The sequence below is a fragment of the Aythya fuligula genome, chromosome 2 (genome assembly GCF_009819795.1).
Source record: "Aythya fuligula isolate bAytFul2 chromosome 2, bAytFul2.pri, whole genome shotgun sequence".
Taxonomy (NCBI): domain Eukaryota; kingdom Metazoa; phylum Chordata; class Aves; order Anseriformes; family Anatidae; genus Aythya; species Aythya fuligula.
Genome location: NC_045560.1, coordinates 89,804,261 through 89,826,046, shown reverse-complemented (window position 1 = coordinate 89,826,046; position 21,786 = coordinate 89,804,261). Strand labels below are relative to the sequence as shown.

The window sequence follows — 21,786 nt, the reverse complement described above, 5'->3', positions numbered from 1 at the left end:
TGCAGCATAAAGTTTATGCAACCTTTATTTAAGAAGGATCCATTCACATAGGAAGAGGTAAAGCACAGGGATATGTGGGTGACCAGAAAAATGTGTATTTTCTTGTTTCTATGTCTTGTTATTCTGGTAATTCTTACTAGAAGGGACTTTGACAAAATGAAGGTTGGCGAAGTGGTATATCTCTGCAGAAGGTGCAAAATCTATGAAACTGTGAAGGAGATTTTTAAAATAAAGCACAAATTTGGTAGTAAAAGAAGGAATGTATGAGGATATGTTTACATTTAATCTGGTTATCAAGACAAAGCTGGTACACAACTAGGTAAATTGATAATTTTGCAATCAGGTCTTTCAGTAGGCACAGCATAAACAAAAATAATCTGTTTTTACGTTTAACAATCATTTTTTACAGAGGACATTATCAGCTGATGCCTCTAACAATAAGAACATGGATCCCTCTCATTCTCACATTCCTTTTTTTCTGGCCTGACAGTCCTCCTCCAGACTGGTCTATATAAAAAATAGCTCTGCTAAAGTTAGTGAAGTAGTGATATGGTTTACTGGAGGACTTGTTAGTGTTAGGTCAGAGGTTGGACTCGATGATCTTGCGGTCTGTTCCAACCTAGACAATTCTGTGATTCTGTGAAGTGGCATGGGTGTAGAGCTGATGAAGAAAATGGAGAATCAAATCTACCACATCCTTTGCTGGACTTGGATGGAGATAAAGTCATTTCATTTCATCGTATCAGGATACAAATTCACATTTACATTATATTGACTGCAGCCTAGACCTTCCCACTTCCAACACTTGCCAAAACCTGAAAATTGAGTCTAATTATTAAGAAATTGGATATCCTATCCTTGTATATAAGTTCTTCAGAAGTAGTTAATTTATACCTAGGTGGTGAATGTGGAGTCGTTCATTACTCCATTGCTGCAAACTGCACAGGATCTGGTCCAGGGTAAACTCGTAAACAAGGACTTGCTGGGTATTCAGCTGCAGAACAAGTGGTATTTGTGAAGCTAAGCTCAGCTGAACCTTTTTCATGAGCCGAATACTTCTGCATATGGAGAGAACTGCTTACTTCAGGATGTGTAACAAGCAGTCTAAGAAAGTTTTCACTGCAGGCAGAACTGCCTTTAAAGAGGCTAGTAAATGTGCTGCTTTGCCTTGCAGTACACCCCAGCATTAGTATGAAACGCATCTGTATGAGCAGCTATATACTTGTAGCAGGTCACGTATACGAATGTGTATAATACTTCTAGCAGCCAGATGTTTTTCTTTTAAAATAAAATAGATAACCGAATTTCACCTAGGTTACATTCCCCCCTCCTCTAGGCTTTGAAGTTTGCACAAGCTGTAAGATGCATAAAACAGGGCATGTTATGTTACCTCATAAATGTTAAATTGCTCAACTAAGTCCAAGTCTGTTCCTTTCTTGTTCAAGTGTCTCTGTGAAATAGCTTCAATGCCTAGCTCTTCCAGACAGTCCACCACGTCGTAGAAAGAGTCTTGATCTGGCAACCCTGACAGCGTCTAAGAAACAAAGGAAAAACATTTAAATCTGTTTGTTTTGAAAAGAATTAAACAAAGGTTTTTAAAAGCGGGTGGCAAGTGGTGCTACGTATGATTTCAATAAAACAAAACCATGATGTGGGATTAGAGACACCGCTAGAAAATAAAAAACAAGTGGCACAGCTTTTAACAAACAACTCGATGCACTGTGTAGAAAAATGAATAATTGGCAAAACAAATCAATGTTGTTATTTCATACAAAAGTATGGAAAATGCGGGTCTTTAAAATACACAGTTGGATTCTTCCTGGCTTCATTCAAGTACAGATTTAAAGAACAGAGAATGTTAAAGCATCAAACACAAGGATAAAAGCAAAGACAGAGAAAAAAATGGTTCAGCTAAAACCAGTGAAGCTGATTTCCTACTGATTCTTATAACTTTGGCCGTAAGAAGAAAAAGTCAAATGCACAGCTGTGTGATGTCAGGACAGCAGGAAATATCCTGCACCATGTGCCTACTGTCCTCAACACCTGCAGCAGAGGTCATCCTCCCAACGCACAAATTGTTTTATATTACAGAGATATTGACTTCTTTCCTCCCTTTCAACCTTAAAAGTCTTACTAAAGGTATGCTGACTTCTTAGCTCCAATACAATGTTAAAAGTACTACAGATTCCTGATTATGGGGTAAGTTGTTACCAGTGACACTGGAGCATTAGAACACTAGAAAATAAAGAATGCCAGCACTAACAGCTACTGAAAATAAACTATTTGAATTCAGAGCTTTATATGGTGCCCACTCTATATTCAAGAGAGAAAGCACTTTTTTTCCTTTTTTGGTGAATACAAAAAACTGAGAAGAAATGGAAGGCGGTCTTCTGCAGTGTACCATGTACTTTAAACACTCCACTACAGTGCACATAGCAAGAGGAATTGAATCAAGCCACTCAACAGTGTACTGCAGAGTGATGCTTGGGAAGAGGACGTGGACACTGGACAGCTCTGAAAAGAGCGTAAGTGAACTTCATCCACCAGTCTTGCAGACAAAGCCAACAGAAAACACAACTATTTTGGTCTGCTATTATTTTCTGCTCAGCTTGTGCTGATTTTTAACCGCTCGTTATGGATGCTGCAGAAAAATAGGCCTAATCCTGCTGATGCTGAGCAGGAACTACTGAACATACAGTGCAGCCTTCTTGCAGAGTGGCACATGCCACCTTGTGAGCATCAGTCACCCCAGAGCTGCTTCTGCAAAACAAGGGAGAGTGCAGTCTGGAAGCAACACAGTTAGTCTGGATTAGCTCTCCAATGAGATACTCGTGCTCAGGTAGCTTCCCCTCTCCTAGCTATTCAATTAGCTAAGTAACTTATCTATAATTCCACTAGAAGAGAGAAAGAGTGAGAAAAAGAGAGAGCCCAGGCAAAAAGGAGACACTTTCCAGCCAGTTTCACCTTCTCATGAATGTGAGAAGGTGAAATGAATGGGATGGGATGAGCTGTGCTCTAATACTGGTTTTCTGGAGTGTGGCTTTCCCAGAGTTGCTCTGAGCAGCAAAGTGAAAAAGAGAACAGCTGTTCTGGGCTACCTCCCTCTACCAAGAAACTTTACATTCAGAAAAATTGGTTGGAATTACATGAATAAGGAGAGACAGCAATAGACAGCTGACATACCCTGCCCTGTTTAAGCACCTCTTTCCTATGAAATGAGGCACTGGGAAATGTGCCAAGCTGTGTTTCTTCTTCAGTCATTGAAGGACTATTGTCTGATGATTATCTAGTGAGTTGCACAATAAAGAGGAATGCTTAGCACAAAACCCTAATAAAGTGCTAGGATAATATGTTTAGGATCTGATTAAACATTTGTGTCTGTCCAGGACAGTATTTAGGGCCTCTGTTCAAAACCCACTGAAGACCATGGAACTAAATTTTCCTGAACAGTGCTGATAATACATACCATGTACATTCTGGTCTTTCCTAAACTGACACCTAGCAACCTTAAAAAATGAAACCTGGCCTTGGCAAGGCAGAATTAAAATATAGCCACTTGGAGAAATGTGTTTAAACCATAGTCTTTGTTTTGTTGTAGAATTTTGTTGTGTTACTCCTAGCTTAGAGGAAAACAAGGACTTCAAATCTCATACTCTTTAGAATTCAGGTCTACAAAAGAGGAATAAATAAGAATGTCAACAGTCATTCTTATGCTTCTATCCCGTTTTGGTTTGAGGAAACATCCCCGAATTAAGATTGTTTTATTTGTTTGTGCAAGTTGTGCAAGTTGCTCTCAGGACCTTATGGGAATGCTTGCACAACACTGAGTTCTTTTCTCTCAAGCAGCTGCTTTTGGAATGGTGAACTAAATTAAAACCAAAAACCTAGCCTGAGAGTTTTGAGCTTGATATATCTTCTTAACCACATTTTTACCAAAGCCTAAACAATACATTTTACCTACCACTAACTGTAACAGTCCCAATGGAAAAAGGCAAGAAACTGATGAAGTTGTATGGGCAGTGGAAAAGAAAAAAACACCACAGGTCTATGGAATTACAGGCCAAATGTTTTCCTACATGATAAATCCTATTAGACGACATATGAAACTGGTAACAGCAGAATAACCTTACCTCGACCTGTCCTCGGTTCCATTTCTTAACAAAGCCAAATGTAAATTAGCACTAACCTATTCCTAGCTTCAGACTGAAAGGCTCTCTTTAACTGTGATTTTTTAAATGTGTATTGCTGGATGACATTAGGTAGCAAAATTAGTAAGTATAGTGTCTTTTGTCATTTAGAAAACATTCACAGCACAAAGCAGTGGTGCAGACAGAATACAGACAACAGAAAGTCCAACAAAGTGTATTTGGTGTGCATGCTTTGCATGCACGTCCAAATAACATAAAAAGTACTGCTCTGGTTACTAAACATCCAACAGATTCGGTTTCAATAGAGGGCCACACACTATATAGAGATATTATCTAAATCCTACATGCTTTGGTGAAAAACACAGTAAATTTACATAGTAAATAAACACACTTAAGGGCATTTGCTGAGTTTTCAATTGCTTTGGGATAGGAAGAAGCATGTCTCATGCATGCGTTTTCTCAGGAACCACAACTTCTTCTAAAACATCTGCTGCTGCCAATGCTAAATACAGGACACAAGAAGATCATTGCTGAAGAAATGATGTGCCAGCTGCTGCATTAACACCACAGTGGCCTGCGACAGCACTTTTCCAGCTGCTGCTGCTGCTGGACCACTGGTGGGTGTCACTCTAAGCTCCCACTGCTAATCACTGGCCTGGAAGCTTGTACTTAAACTTGTCTTGTCCTGGATCTGCTAAAAAGCACTCAGTGCTTAATCTGGCTACACTAAAACATACTGATTTTTACATACTGAGTAATAATTTTACTTACCTGTTTAAAACAAAAGTATTGTATAATGCAAGAGAACAAACATAATCTTAAAAAACTGGTAAAAAGAAAGTCATCAGTAATTTTACAGCTACAAAAATACTGGTATAATCTCAGTAATAGAAAATTTTTGAAGCAAATGTAAAAAACAACATGTAAATGAAAGTCTGGAAGTAAACAGAAAAGCCAATTGAATTTAACACAGAATTCAACTTCTACATTTGGTGATTAGAAGTTTTTATATATTTGTGTGTGTGTGTCTATACGTAAAAGGAAATATAAAGTGTTTAATCTGTTTGGACCTCAGTAAAACTTCCAATAAAGGGCCACATGGGAAAAAAACAATAAATAAAGAAAGAGGGATTACAGTAAGATCTAACAGACCATATGAACTCACCAAAGGAAGGTATCATAGGTTATACTGGGACTACACAGAATCTGAGGTATATATATTGAGATCAATCTCATTTTAGAGATTCATTAATGAGTAAATCCCCCATAACTAAGAGATGGTTAATGAAATGGTAGCATAAGTAAATTGGTTAAGTGTCAACAAAGGAGAGGATGAGGATAAAAGGATTGGTACAATTCTTGTATCAGATTTTGAGCAGGAAGGAAGGCAGTCTATAAATGTATACATGGAAAAAGAAAATGGAGTAGGAGAAGTATGCTTCCTTAAAACAAATTCCCCATGATGTTTCTGCCTGCACTGAAAACTTTGACAATTCCTCGCCTGGAGAAGCTGAAACCGTCTGAGCCTTCTTTGTATTCTCTGCGGGGGAAAAAAATTACAAGTGTGACATGCTGCTTACTGTTTTCTCTATAATCATGAAAAAAAATCCCATTAAAAACATCATAAAACTGTCCATAAGCCAGATCATAATTACAAGTGTGGCATTGTGGGATTCCTCTGTTCCTTGATCTTTGTAACTCCTTTGACTGTGAGATGCTTTTTCTTTTTGTTTGCTTTTAAAGAACTACCTCCTCCTAAAAATAGCTTTAAATGTAGTGAAAAACTCGAACTAAAGAAATTAACTATAGGATGACAAAGGAGTCAATATAGAACAATTTTTTTTTAAAGTTAGACACCGGGTAGTTGCAACGGAGGCGGGGGGGAAAGGGAATTATTTCAGACAGAGGAATCAGTACAAGATACAACAAGGCTTAGAACAGAAACACTAAAAACTAGTAGCCTCAGCTTTAATAGCAGCTACGGACACAACGAGCAGGTGATGCTTTTCAGAAAGAGTAGGTCAATATGTAAGATGGTCATTGAAAGTCAACAGGATCTTTACTGCCATGTAAGCAGGTGCAAGGGCAACTCTAAGTAAAAGGACAGTGACAACAGGGATGTCACTGGGAGAGATCAGGCCCTCTCAGGCATCTTCACTGGATAATACCAGCCATTAAGAAACCATTTCATTAAAACAAACACACAAACAGAACAACCCATTGCCCCAGCCACAAGCACAGAAAGCTGTCATCCTGGTATATGACCTCCACGGACACACTCTGGATTTTTAAATGAATATAATGAATAGTAATAATGTTCTGCAGTTCTCTGACCTATTAAGTATAATTATAAAACACAAAGCTATTTTGATTTTCTAGCAGTATGTTGACCTTCTGTGCTCTTTAAAAGATTTACTTTTAATTTTAGTCACGCTAGGATTTGTTTAGAATTTGAAGATTAGACATTAATTTTTAAGGAATTTACACTCATAAATTTCTAACTTTTGCAGTCCTTTCATTTTCTCCCTCCTCATCACTCAAGTGACTGCTTCCGAAAATGTTTGATTTTACTGCAAAACTACTACTTGTAATAAATGGTACCAGAAAATACAAAGAAAGAAGAAAAAATCAAAGCATGTTTTTACCTCAGTTTTTAAAGTGGAAACACTCTCACTAGCTCTCAGACCTGTTTAATTTACCATATTTGGTTTGCAGTGAAAGAAATAACATAATTTAAACAATCTGGAACTAGAAAATTGTGCACAATGCAAGCCTTTGTGAGCATTTGATCTTTTCACCAGTACTTGCTTTAATTATCTTCTGGGTAATTTGTTAAGCTGGTTTGTTGAGTTTTGTTTTGCACTGTAGTGCCAGCTTTGGGAGAGGAATTGTGTCATAATATGTTTATGCACAGCCATGAGCAAAATAGCAATTCTGCTGCTGCCAGCTGCTGCCTCTGGGTGACTGCAACATCTCTTGTCCTGCAACTTCTCTGAGACAAGTCTTCTTTGTCATATCTTCTCAATACAGACCTGTATTATGCAACTGAAAATACAAATATCATCACTCCAAGTAATAGTAACAAAGCAAACAAACCTTGTTAACCAAGGTCATTGCGTAAACCAGTAGTTCCGTATCAACCCCATCCTTCTCCTCCAGGATCTCCATGATGTTGGACCATGGCTTGGCTCCTAGAGATAAAGCAGAAAACATCAGTAAAGGTAACCAAAATGGACAGCTGTTGCAGCGACATTTGTCCAAGAGGCAGCATGAGCTGGAATGATGTGGCCAAGTGGAAGATCAAGTGGATCAAGTGGATCTGCAGCTTCCTCTCCAGTCTGCCCTACTCTGTGGAGGACCAAGTAAATACAGTCAGTGAAAGCAATGGTACATCCTGAGGCAGGCTTCTAAAATGTCAGGCGGACTTTCCCCAGAGCTACTAATTTCTCTCCCTCGATGATGAAGGAAGCTTTGTTAGCCCACTCAATTGACAGTGAGCTTCTAAAAATCGTGTGGGACGAATTTTACCCCACCTATTGTAGGCTCCCACAGATTAGATAAATCTTACATAGAAGTCTGTATGCCACTCTTCCAGTGTGTTTGTTGCTTACATTCCTAGTGATATTACTGAGTTACACTGCATTAAGATAAGTCCTGTTAACAAAACAGTGTGGCAGAGAAAGACAATTTTCCCAAATTACAGGTTGCGTGTAAGATTTAAAAAAAAAAAAAAAAAGTTTTTTTGCTGTGGTTCTTACTTGGATTATTTTTAATAAGAATCCCCTCCATGGATCTTTCAGATACATTTATCTCTCTCTCTTTTTTTTTTTTTTCACTCAGTAAGGTCAAAAATCTGTGCTTCTAGCTATGAACTATTTGCCTGATTTGCATTTGTATGTTTGATATACATTTGCAGGATTATCTGCTGCCAAAACCCACGTGGCTTTAGCGAGTTATTGCACCAAACGAGTTAGGCAGGAAATGCCAACCAGATTCAAGATAATGTCTCGTGTGGAAGGCACCTTGTAAAACCATTCCATTTAATTTGGCTAAAAGGCAGATGATGACATTTTCAGTGGGGGGAAAAAAAAAAAAAAAAGAAAAGAAAAAAAGAAAGACTATTTTATCTAGGAAAATGGAGGAAATAATGAAAGACTACAAATCACTGTTTTGTTTGGAGTAAAGTTAAAGGTTGGGAGAAAAAATCAGAAAGCTAACCCTAATTTAGAGATGCCCAATTCACCTACAAGATCGTAACTGCAAGAGTTTTACAATTCAGAGAGAAAAATGCGGAGTATTCTAGCAGATCACATCCCCTAAAAATTATAACGATGACAACACTTTGAAGACAATCAGGCAGTAAAAACGAAACGTTTCATCCCAACAACCTGTTGCTGACTGATCAGTGACCCCAAGGTTAAATTTCCACACTGCTCTCGCAGCAATTACCACCACTGCTTATTTGCGATGCTATTGCACATACATGCAGATAAATCCTGCTGCACAGACATGGATCCCTACTAACCAAGCACCCATTTTCAAAGCAATGGCAGTGCACTGTGTGAAAAACGATCTAGTAATGAACACACAGACAGCAGTACTTCTCCTGTTTTCTTTTCCCCACACTTTTGAGACGTTCTCTGATCTTTTCTCCTGAATAATAAAGCAGAGCTTCCTTATCTCAAGAGAAATCAAAGTAGAGGGGATTCACCTTCATCTCTCAGAAAGTATTTATGTGCATTACTGATTAAGTACTAATTTCAGTACACTGCTGTAATGAGAACACACTAGACACTGCTTTACCAGACTCTCTATATTACCAGACATTTTGTTCAGTACATGTTCAAAAGACATGTGGAACAAATTCACTCGGCTCACAAATGATATATGATCAGCAGGAATGATATCCTCACTACAAAAATGTCTTCCTGTGGTTTCTAGTGAAAAATAAAAATGGAAGAAAATAAGAAAGAGAAACAAAATGGGGAAACTGCACAAGCTTGACTTATAACAATGCCATTTAGAAAAAAGTGAGTTGCCAACAACATGAAAAGTTGATTATTTAATCCACACCACATTATTCAGTGACAGTCTTTCTAGAGGAATACCCATTTGTTTTGTAGACAGGTTTTATTCATAGTGAAACAATCCTATTCTGTTTTCTAAGGACAATATCCTGGTGTTTTATTTATTTCTTTATTTTTTTGCCTGGATATCTGTGTACTTCTCCATTATTACAATGGAGTATTTTCAGGATTCCCTTGCTGTTTCCATGCATGGACGACAAAGCTTTCCTCTATGCATGCTGCTTCTCTGTGTCAGACCACAATTAAAAAAATATATGCCAGCAAGGCAGCCCAGTAACAGCTCACCCATCCTTTGAATTCTTTAATTAGGATGCTGTTACTAACCTTAGACAACTTTGAAAATCTAGGCTTGCATTTGTAATTCTTTTCAACTGAAATTCAATCTATTCCCCAATTGGTATCACCAGGAGGCTGTACAAGGACTTTGACTGAGCCACTCCAATTTGTACCAGATTAAACCCTGCTTTTCAAATGCTGTTTTCCTCATTATCATCTCAAGCTGAACAGCCAAGGAGTAAATAAACACAAAATAAGACATAATGCTGTCTACAAGTTTGGGGACTAGGCAGTTTTGGTCTGAAAGCTGCACCATTTCCTTCCTTCTCACACTAATGAGAGTCTCTAGTTTGTAACCTATGATCCCAGCAGCATGAGGCATGGGTGGATCTAAAGCAGGTTTCTCCTCTCATCCACACACAGGCCCTGAAGGTTGGATTTCCAAGTATGTTGTTCCTGGAGAGTTACCACTTAAAGATGAGTCCATAGGCTGGAGTCTACGTGAAAAAAATAATTTCCAAGCCACAATTTTTTTTGTGTGGTAAGGTGGCTAAGTGAAAAAAAACTCCTTCACCTCCCAGTATGAGCTGTCTAGAAAGATTTTGTGAAAGGTACTTTGGAAGATCATGCATTACAGAAACTGGTGACTTTAGAAAAGTCATGGGTTGCTGTAGTAAAACAATGAGGCTCATACAAAAGATACAAAAAGCATGATATGTATTTTCTCTTTTGCTTTGGAAAGATATTTGTATTGTGCAAGGTATTAAAAGCTCTCTGATTACAGAGAGGAACCTTTGAGGAAGCTAGTGTGCAGAGCCAAAAGCTACTGCTTGCTGCCATCTGTGCAATGGTCTGAATATAACAAATTATGGAAAACCTAAACTCAGGTATTTCTATTAAAAAAAAAAAAAAAAAAAAGTAAATTCATTTAAAATTTATGCTATAAAGTTTATTTTTTAAAACTGCAATTATTTTTGTGTGCCAATTGTCAAAAAGCCTTACTTTCAGCCTGTCTCCTCTACCTGATCGTGATGTAAAGGAATGATGATGTAGCATCCCAGATCTTTTTCTGAGAGCAGACTGCGGTGTTCACGTAAGGTTACAACTTCCAGGCAGGACTTGTGGTAAAATTGCTGGGAGCGACGTAACAGGCTCACTAAAGCAAAACAGTAAAGGTCGAGTTTTGTGTGTGTTCTCCTGCCTTCTACTGGGTAAAATGGGAATTGCTCAACTGTTTTTTGCAGATTTCTCATTGGTACCAGCTATTATTGTGGCTACTCTGTCTGGAAGGCTGGGGCCTCATCAACCATGATGTTACCACAGTATTCTGAGTAGTCATGGACAGTCCATCAACACACAGAGAACTGTGGGGTTTCAACAGTTAGGTGTATATTAAATGAATACTGTCTACTGAATAATGCCGCCCATTGCTTGAAGTCTTGATCTTTTCTCAGTTTCCCCTTCAAATATTTTTGCAAATTAATTTAAAAAAAATTAAAAATTAGTTTCATCCTGTCATTCATGCCTTACACATTTTTTTTTACATTACAACTACACAGGATGTACACATAACATACAAAGCATGAAAAACTTTGCAACAGGCAGGAACCATACAGGGGGGCTGTCCCCAACATACAGACAGTCTCCAGTTGCCATAGGATAGAAAGAGTTTTGGAAATACCTCAATATCTTTTATTCACGACCCTTTAAATATGTGTGAACATACAGCTTTACATCACAGCTACAGGATGGGCGTTAGTTTACTGGTTATCTTAGTGTGCGAAATGGGAGGAAAAGGGGAGAACTGATAACGCCAGCCACTTAAATAATTCAGCAATAAGTCAGGTAGCAGAAACATAATTCACAAACAGAATGCTTCAGTGTCCAGTTCAGCCACTGGGCTTTAATCTCTGTACTAAAAAATGCTTGTGATAAAACAGCCCCAGACAGCACAGTGCAACGCCAGCTGCGCTCTCCAGAGCCCATACAGTCCTGGTATGCTTAACCTTAAAAGAGATCAAATTCCACTGGGGCTACGAAACAAGAAGAAGCTGGGGGGAGGAATCTAGATGGAAATATAACTAGAACCTACATCGTACATGATGAGGACCATCCAGTTATTCACTTATAATCTGCTTGTATCTGAGAGTAAAGCAGGCACTTCCATAGATCTTTGTACTTCAGCTTGCATATGGATGTATTCTTGCGTAGAAACCACAGATGGGATCACTTTGAAACAAGGCTGAGTTATTATGGGGTTCTTTATGTTAATCATGTGTGGTACACATGTTGAGGAATTATGTCATATCTCATCACCTTGTATGTACATGAAACATTGGACTTTTTTCAAAGCAGTGCTAAACTTAATTATATAACTGCAAGATTTATGACAATGTTTCAAGAAAAGGCACATCCCTATTTTTCCATTTTATTTCTGTTCCCTTAAATCAGTCATTACAGGCAGGTACCCTTCAGTTATAAGACACCAATTTCTAAATGTTATATACATGTAAAATGTAGACCTTTCATTGCTATGGCTATTCCACTGATGACATAAAAATGGAACTAAATAAAAAACAAGAAAAAAAAATCTCTTTCATAGCTAAGCATAATTGCTTATAGAAAAAAAAAAAAAAAAAAAAAGGAAAAAAAAAAAAAAAGGATAAACTGGGTATTTTGGGCTGTTTTGGACAAGAGTTCTGTTAACCCACAGGTATGAGAATTCCCCTAAACCCTCTTCTCATACTAAAAATCACCCATTGAACTAATACATAACTTTTTTCATGTCTTAGCTTGATACTGAAGTTTTACTGCTTTGGGGCATGGAAATACTTGCCTGCGGCAGTTTTACAGATACAGAAGGGAGTACACAGCACACGGTATGTTCAGGGTCCTACTTGCTCTGTTTTCTTTAATGAGATTTACTTGCATGTGAACAGATGGCAACTTGAACATGTTGAGTATACTAGGGGGTTCAGAGAGCTGAGGAAATGCTATGAATGGCTGTAAAAATAAATCATAGAACTCACAATTACATGAATACTGTGATTACATTTCTGCTGATGACATTGTAAGGTTTATTGGTTTTATTTCAAAACAGAAGGCCAACCTGAAGAGTACACCATTTAAAAGTGTTACATTGATTTTGGATTATCTCTGCCTGCTCCCCTATCATGAGAAACAATTTGGGGGTTGTTTTTTATGGTATTTTCAACACACTAGGTAGTTGAAAACAAAATCTGGCTACCTTCTCCTATTTCCGGCACCCCCTTTCTCCCCATCCCCCAACTTTTTTGTTTCACTTTTACCATATCAAGTTGCTCAAACAAGTTCAGCATGGAGGCAGTTGCTCCACCGAGGGGATCTTGCTTTAAACCTCCATGTGTTTGAGACCACAACAATGGTTCTCCCAACCTCAAAAACTCTCCTTGAGGCAAAGGAATGTTTCGCATCAAGAGAGACTGCCCTGGGAGCTTAGCAATAGCTTTGTGGGAAGAATAAGAAAGAACCATTTTTGTTCTATTTATTTGTAAAAAATACAGTATGCATATTCAAGTATTTTTCATGAGCCTGAAGGGTAACAGATTTCATAGTATAATATCTGCTCAAGGGCTTTATTTTAATGTAACAACAGATGGTTTTGCTTTTACTATAAAGCCTGTACTATTACTGACCTCGTCTTTCTCTTCAAAGGGATTACGCTGATTAGATATCATTTTCTCTTGTAAATCAGACTGCTTCTTTTCAGAAGGAAGTGGAAAGATGGCCCGGCCCAGAGGAGCCTTCAAGGTCAGGATATGCAATGGGGCTTACATTGCCTGCGGGTGCAGGGAAGGGGAAGCAATGACTGCAGTGTATCGGAAGCAGCATGGTTTTCCAGCTTTTCACTCCTTAGTTTTCCACTATAATTCATTCCTCAAAACAATCTTAAATTGTATAAATACTTAAAGTGTGCTTTTAATCCAGAAATCAGGGGAATGGCATATAAAGCAAAAATCATAACAGAAACCCTAAAATTGCTGACATCAATGACAAAATGCCACCTTGGTCTCAGCAGTGCTGGGATTTTGCAGCCCTGAGCAAGGGTACTCACCTCTCTTTTCATCAACTGTCGATACTGCCTGGATTAAAAGCGGCGCATTAGATTCGGTGTACTCCACAAACACCAGCAGCAGCTTCAGCGCTGTCTTTACCACCAGGCGGAACTGGAAGAAAAGAGTGTGAGACTTGTCATTCAGCAAACCGCAGCATCGCCAGGTGTGCTACATGAGACTGAGCAAGGTGCAAGCAAAACAATCAAGATCCAGTAGTAACACGTGGGCAGAAGAGATTAAGCTGTGCCAAGACCAAAAAAATGACAGGTAGCTATTTGGATGAAAATGTCATTCACTGGAAAGTAGTCTCCCAGTACTCAAAGAATCCCAACAAAAGCTTAATGCTGCCACACATAATAAAAGACTGAATGTCCCACCTATACATACACTTATGCTTATCCACAATATCTTTGTTCAAAGCTTACTGTACACATAACCTGATGGAATAAGAATAAATGTATTGTTCTGTATCTCATCACAACATTTACTTCCCACTTTCATTGTGAGCTTTAAATGTTGTGAAACTCCTGTATGACAGAGTGACTCTCTCCTCACGGTTTCTTCTTTTCTTGTAGTGCTATTATTTAACAGGTAAATGATTAAATAAATACATATTCACTATTTATACAACCCGGGAGAAAGTGTGTTTAATCTCTGACTGTCCCACCCTGTCACAAGATGTGTGATTTGCTGGAAGTGAGCACTCCGCCTGTACCTTTTCAAACTTACTTTTTGTACATTTCCAAGACTGTGAGTTCAGCAAAGACTCATCATCATTCAAACCAACCAAATGGAAATCAACAGTCAAACTCTACCAGTTTTGTTACAGATCTCCCATTTCCAGAGAGGACATTTGACTATTAGGGAACTTTCTAAGTGCTGAGTAAGAATTTTCAGGTATGTACGCGGCGTGATCAGAAATGTCTTCACACTTAAAGGAGTTTTGAATAATACATGAAACATGAAAAACGAGGACTTTTTATTAGACAGGGCTCTGCATGTCCAGCTGAGAGGAATATTAGCAGGAGAATTGATTCTAGGTCAAATATGACATATCCTCAATCTAAACCATGGATTTAAAGCCAAATAAAAGGGGATATATTGTTGGTCCCAGAAGCACAATTTTCAGTCCACTGAGACTAAATCAGGCTGCATAAAAATAGGCATTTGTAAGCCTATTGCATTGTTGTGCTATATTATATTGCAATAAATCTATCAAACAGTTTGTGAGATTTTTAATAAGATAGCTATAATAATGTGGTCATTAATCTCTTTCACCATTAATAGATTTTAAATGATCTCTCAGATGCATCCATGTAGAGATAAGCCACCCCCCAGAAAATCCCTGTCTTTGTCTCATTATATTAAGTTGGTAGGCAGCCTGAAACAAAACCACCTGGTTATTGCAATGTCTCACCCAGGCTGGGAGACAAAACCATCATTATCTTGCATTTCCTAACTGCTTCAGGGATGTATACACCTAGGTTTCTGCCAGTATTAGCTCATTTCCAGTCCCCTGGTTTTTCAGTTCCTCACAACATAACTCTCCTAAGAAGCAAGGAATCACCTTTAACCATTTAAAGACTGCAAGTGTATCTAGATCCTAAAAAAGACTACAAGTGCAATAAGCACAGGGACATGCTACTGTGTTCACATTGCCACTCACAGAGACGTACTAGAGCTCAATTTATGGCAGTGAGCTAAAATGCAGCTTGCTGCTTACAGCTATAAACACAGAGTTTACTGTGAACAAGCAACCCAGGTATTTCCCTGGTTTCTCACGTTCTACCCACTCATGTGAATTGAGCTTAATGCACTGCAATGATGCTGCTAGGGATACAAAATCTTCTGTTGTTGAATCTAGATTGTTTCGGTCCTGATGTATCATTGCATCAGATACTTTCAGGGCTCACAGCCAGCTGACAAACCTGACCAGGTCCCTTAAGACATTTGATTACTCTAATTAGCAGTTGTGCTGCCACAGTGATACCCCTGTGATACATGAGCTAGCCAAATTGAAGGAAATGGAAATCCCATGACACACAGCATAACTATACCATGGAAACACACCGGTGAGGGAGCAACAAATCAGTTCCCCATGGTTTCACAGGGCACCCATGCATATGCCAGGCATGTGAATACCACACTCCTTCTGCTGTACCATGATGTTTTCCCTACAAGTCAAGTTCAAGTGCTTAACAGGCATATTCGGAGAACTTCCAGCAAGTCTCCACTTGTTTTGCAAAGGTTCTTTGTAAAACAGGAGTTACCAGATTACTGCAAACAAGACTTGGAAGAGCATACATCCCGGATAAGCAGCTGTGTGCTGACTGCAAATCTGGTCAGGATCCTTTCCCTAGAAAGGAAATCTCACTCCTGGATATTACTCACAATGGCTCTCAAAACCTCAAGTCTTGGCCAGATGCTGACAACTGGATGTGTTTACTCGTCAGTACTCAACAGCAGGGTTCCGTATGTTTCCATGTGACAGCAATCAGTGGCACATAGCGGGCTTACGTCAAATATCTGCAACTCTCTTCTTCTTCCAGAAAGTATGAACGACCTTCTGTAACGCCTTTGCTCTAGCTGCTGCCTGCTGGCCATTGCAGCTGCTGTAAGGAGCGGCTAGCACCTCACAGCTTGTGGCTGCCAAGGCCTCGGGGCAGCCCAGGGCTTGGGCCAGCCGACTGACGGAGCGCGGCCTGCAGGTGCCATCCTGCATCCACCACGCTTGCAGATGACAGCACAAGTAATAAATACCATCCAGACGCAGCTCTGGAGAAAAGGAGTGATTAGAAAGGCTTTGTTTCACTTGTTGTTTTGCTAGTAGAAGGACACTGCAAGCTAAGCTCCTCACAAAACAGTCAGCCAGCCCTGGGAAGAAGAGGTGAAGGCACATACTGACAGTATTCTGCTGGTAGTCAGCATGGCCACTAGCTCTGAGAAAAACTGCATTAAAAACATGCTGTTTCCTGCTTGGTAGACAATCACAACTGAGACACGTGTGGGCACTTTAAGCCTCCTTACTGCTTTGGACGAGAACAAAAATGAAATAGTGCAGTCCGAGGACTAAGTCACACAATGTGCACAGGAGGGGCTCCAGAGCTGAGACTTACTAGCCACTTGTGGCCCCCACAGCCTTTGCACACATCCTGCAATGGGGCTTTTTAATACTGGTTTAACAGTGCTTCTTAACAACAGCAGGCTATCATCAAGCAGCTGCACCACCCCTTGGAAAGCAAAGTCCTCAGCCAACCAAAGCCCCTCCAGATCTGTCCGTCTGTCACCCCAATACACAAGGACACTCCAGAGCCTGATGAGCTCACACTGAAATGAATTCTTACCCAGAATGGCACCAAGTCTCTGAAAGAAAGACCTGTACCAGGGACACCTGTTGCCAAGACCTGTCTGAAACTGTGAATTTTGTTACATAGCCTCCAAAGCGATGTCCTCCCTATGAAATGACCCCCTCATGACGAGCTCCCTATGGGCTTGATGTGCCTGTAGCAGCTCAGGCATGATACTGATGACACCTTAAGTGTTGGTTATCGCAACGCAAAGGGTTTCAACCAAGAACGAGAATGATTGTTTCACAACTTTAAAAAATACCAGAGCTATTTAGAAAGTTTCCATTTGTGATTAATTATAGTGACTTTCAAAGTGGGAGATCCTCATATCTTCATGAGTGAATTATGAAATGTGTTTGCAGGGCATGCCTTTCCAATTATTTCAACGGTTGACAGCTACATTGCAAATAAAAGGACTGCAAATCTCAAAAACAGGGAGATCATTTAACAGGGAAAAAAAAAAAAAAGCAGCCAATCATTGACTTTTGTACTTCCATTTGTGAAGCCATGGGAGTTTTTGCCAGTCACTGGTATGATTTTATTTCACATAATGCACACAGATGGCACAGTAACGGGAGCAACAGAAACAAGTTGCATATTTCATTCCTAAGTAGGTGAATCACTAATTATTTGTATCAGTGTTAATAACTTCTTGAAGGCCTTAAGGCTGTTTCTGGGATCTACTGGACTCTTGTTTAGTAGCAAAGACAGCTATCTGAATCAGTTTCAGCAGAGTCCCAGTTCTATTAGAATCCACAGGGCAATCATACTATTAGTTCAGACAGGACTGGATGTCATAACAGCAATAAAAGAGACAGAAATATGTTGTTCTACCTCAATAAATAAATAAATAAATAAATAAATAAATAAATAAATAAATAAATAAATAAATAAAAAGAATCCCTGGTATCATTGCTTTGTGAACACTGGTTGTTGTGATTAGTTCCAAATTTACACCCTAAATATCACTGTTCAGTTAAAACAGAAGGCTCACTAGAGCAATATACATACCCACCAGCTCAGTAAAGTGATGTTTTAACAGCTCTGGGATTAAATCAGGATTCTTGAATTTCATAGCACTGAAGTATCAAAACTTTTTATTAAAAAAGTTAGAAAGTTAAAAAAGAAAATTATATTTTTGTATCACTTGCAAGCCAATTTAGAGAGAGGAAATGATGTTAGCATCTTCTGGCGAAAGATAAAATGTAGCCAGCAATGTAAAAGGAAGGAGAAAAATTATAAACATTCCTTTACATTATACAGTAGAGTTTGGCAGTCCTTTTTCTTTTTATCTCTTTACGTTTAGACAATCGGAAATATGTTACAGACCCAGCCAAACAGACTACGCAACAGACTGCAAAATTAATGTCCCATGGAAGGGTTTGTCCCACCCATTAATCACTGGCTGAGAAAAACTTAGATGTCTATGAGGAACGTTGTTAAAAATGTCATTAGCTTGGAGCCTGAAGTGACATTTGTTAAGTTCAGATTTAAAAAAAATTAGGAATATTTTTTAAAAAGAAAGAAAACTGAAACAAAATTGGGTAAAACAGTATTTCACTTAGGGTGATGCTTAGCATTTGCATTATTCAAATTTGAAGGGAAATGTGCACCCAATGTCTCACTAGCAATTTACTAGGCCTAATCTGAGGTCTAATCTTAGGCCTAATCCCCGCGTGGACCCTGCCTAGTAGGCCACACACTCATCACGTCACTATGAGACACCGTTTTGGATGGTGAAGTAATGTGGCAGTACAACATGCACCACAACAGCTGGTGAGAGGTGCACAGAAAAGCTAAAAATCCTTCTTGCTCATAGCACGTCAGGATTCACAGGACTTCAGATCTAGCACTGCGTGAATAGCTCACGAGTTTCCCAATCGCATCTGTGGTTCTGCTCCATTTCATGTGGCACAGCAGGACAAAACCACAGTCTGTTCAGAAGAGGAGAAATGGCCTTTCTGGAAGGGAAACAAATTGCTGGTCCTAGAGTCAAACGACACAGGACCTCGTCCTTACTCGGATGGCCTAAATGTCTGTAACATTACCCAGAGTATAAGCCTACTTTGCCCAGTCTCTGAGACCCAACCTTTATGTGGCTACACGTCCCTTCTCTGGGAAATTACTACTATTGTTGCTGCTAAACAGTGCAGAAAGCATCAGAGCTGTACTTGCCCTAAGCTCAGAGTATAAACTCCTTGCCTTGAAGGGAGATCTTCCTATTAACAACTGCATGAGGGAGAAAATCATCCCCCCATTCTTGGTTTTTCGTAGTAGGTGAGGAGCTGTACTACAGTATTTTCCTTTGTAATAAGCAAGGAAGAAGAAAAATACTGAGCTTGATGGCATCTTAGGATAATTTAATTTGGAAGGGCAACCCCACTTGCCTTCTCATCTGAGATGAACACACCCAGCTCCGTCTCCTCATATATCATGTGCTCACAGTGAACCCCCACCAGACTTGCTTCAGGAGGTGGATATCTTTCTGGTACAGAGCATCTCAAAACAAGACCCTTGAACTTTGCTCTAGTCTGACCAGAACCAAAAGGGAAGAACCACGTCCTTCAATGTGGTGGTTACACTCCCACTAATTCTGGATGTGGTTGGCCACCTGTAATGTAAGGGCACACTACTAATTCTCGTTCACATTAATATTCTCTTATTCATAATGAGTAGATGGAATTAAATGATGTGATGCTAAAAGAAACATCTATAATTTCCCACGTGTTTTAAGAAGAGTTACTGGGACTTGATGCCAATAAAGGTTTGTGTTTGTGTTTGTTTTTTTTTTTTTCAAGGAAGAATCACAGGGCAAATAAGTACAGGGCATATTACTTTATCTACTGAAAAGTTAGATACACAAAAACAAAAAACAACCAACCAAACAAAACACTGAGATTCTCCCATTATGTGTTCCATATATTTCTGTCTCTTGTACTCAGTCTCTGTCTCCGGTTCAGACAGAAGAGTCAGACCAAAGCATAACTTTGGCTTGCATGTCTCTGGATGAACCTCATGAGATCAGCAAAGATAAAATTGACTTGTGACTTGTCTGAAAGCATGACAAGATATTTTGCAGGTGGTAATGTCTTTTAACGTACGTACTTTGAACCAGATGGACACATCAGAACAGAAATCTATCCCTGAAGAACAAAGATGCTCTACAAATCAGCAACGTACTACATACACCCTGAAGTCAAAGCTTTGCTACTCACTCATGGCACTTGTAGCCTATTTGGAATGAAGGTAGAGTAAGCTTGCAATCTACCTGCAAAATATCAGGCAGATACACCCTTAATCTCTCTCTGGCTCTGCTGTTTCTCAAGTTCTATCATTAACAGAGGATTTCTGTTTACCTGCTGGGAGATTTTTCCATTCTCTGAGCTTTGGCGGAAAGATTGATAAACTTCATTTAGCCCAAGATATGAGCCTTTTCTTTAGATCAAAGTGTGCCCTGAAAGTGCAAGAGGGAGTTCTCAAAGAGGTCTTGTAAGAGAAGATCACATTGCAACAAAGATTACTCTAGTAAATGTGGGTCCCTTCAGCTTTAGAAAAGCACAAAAGAAACAGAGAATGTTGTTTCTTCTGGCACTATGCACCTCAAGATTTTGCAGGTAAGTGTAACAATCAATAAGTTCTACCAAACGTGCAACTAACTGTCCAACAGTAGCATTTGCAACACTACAGTTTGAACTGGGTATTTTCCAGTATAAAATCTTATTTTGTGTAAGCTACAATAACTCCTACTACTGCTAGAGGCAAGGCTGCAGTTCCTGAGGGTCACACTGTGGCATGGCAACCCTGCAGTAGTCTTTTAGGGTCTGCAGTAATTTTAAAATTGAAATAACTTTCTAAGTACATTTCAACTTTTATGTTCTAACATGAACAGCCTTACAAGCAAATTTTAACAGATTCTGACATTTATCAAGCATTCCTCTAGCACGCTGCCATTCCCCATTCCTGCTATTGCAAGAGAAGATCTGAAGAAGCGGTGTTTAAACATTGTTTTCACAATCTACCTGTTTGCTCTCAGCTCACTATCTTATTATTGGTTTACTAGAGGCCTCAGAGTTGTGCTTCAATTTCAGCATTACTGGATATCAGCAATAAGGGCTGTCTGTTCTATATGAAAGAACGTTTGCCTCTAATGACCTACACGGCACCCTCATCTTACTGAGCTTCTGGCATCAGCTGTGTAGTCTGTAGTGGTTCCCTGAACTCTTACCAGTTTGTTTGTTGCTTTCTTGCCCTGGAAGGTATAAATGCACCTGGAATACTTCTGCCTTTGTCTCAGACAAACATCAATTCCTGAAATCCTCTGTACAGATGAGGAAGAAGAAAGGCAACTGGATAACATTATGTTGACATCAGCTTGCACAGCACAGCGTTGGTAGAAATTATGCTATTAACAGCCCACGAATCAAGATGTGTACAAAGCTGGAGGAGGCTGCCCTCACTTCTCAGTCAGGCAGTCACAGTCCCAGGTACGTGGATGCATGACACATGAATGCCTTTGGCCAAGGATGCATATCTGTGGCCAGTCCTTTAAAAACATAACTGGCTCACACATCATCCTGGTATTTTCAGATAAATACTCATTTTCTTGAATCTCTGGAACAATACCGTATAAGTATTTTACAAGTTATTCACCCATATTTATGTAGCAAGCACATCTCCAGGGTGGCCAGAACCTCACTGGACCTTTTTCACATCTGAATGGATGAAAGCCAACTTGTACTGCTTCCAGCTAGGCAGCAACTCTGAAACTGGCTGCACAGGAAGGAGTGCCATCTCTGGCATGATGACTGGAGATCATTTATCTCAGAAGCATGTA

General features: G+C 39.3%; 1 protein-coding gene across 4 annotated transcripts in view; it reads right to left on the bottom strand.

The window, feature by feature from the left end:
* Positions 1-21,786, bottom strand: part of FHOD3 (formin homology 2 domain containing 3) — a 374,500-nt gene that overhangs the window by 108,387 nt on the left and 244,327 nt on the right. For all 4 annotated transcript variants that reach the window (XM_032181589.1, XM_032181586.1, XM_032181590.1 and 1 more), the window contains exons 7-9: positions 13,605-13,716; positions 7,245-7,339; positions 1,391-1,534 (exon numbers count right to left, since the gene is read on the bottom strand). In XM_032181589.1, the coding sequence (XP_032037480.1) occupies positions 1,391-1,534; positions 7,245-7,339; positions 13,605-13,716 (351 nt within the window). The remainder of the gene's footprint in view (positions 1-1,390; positions 1,535-7,244; positions 7,340-13,604; positions 13,717-21,786) is intronic.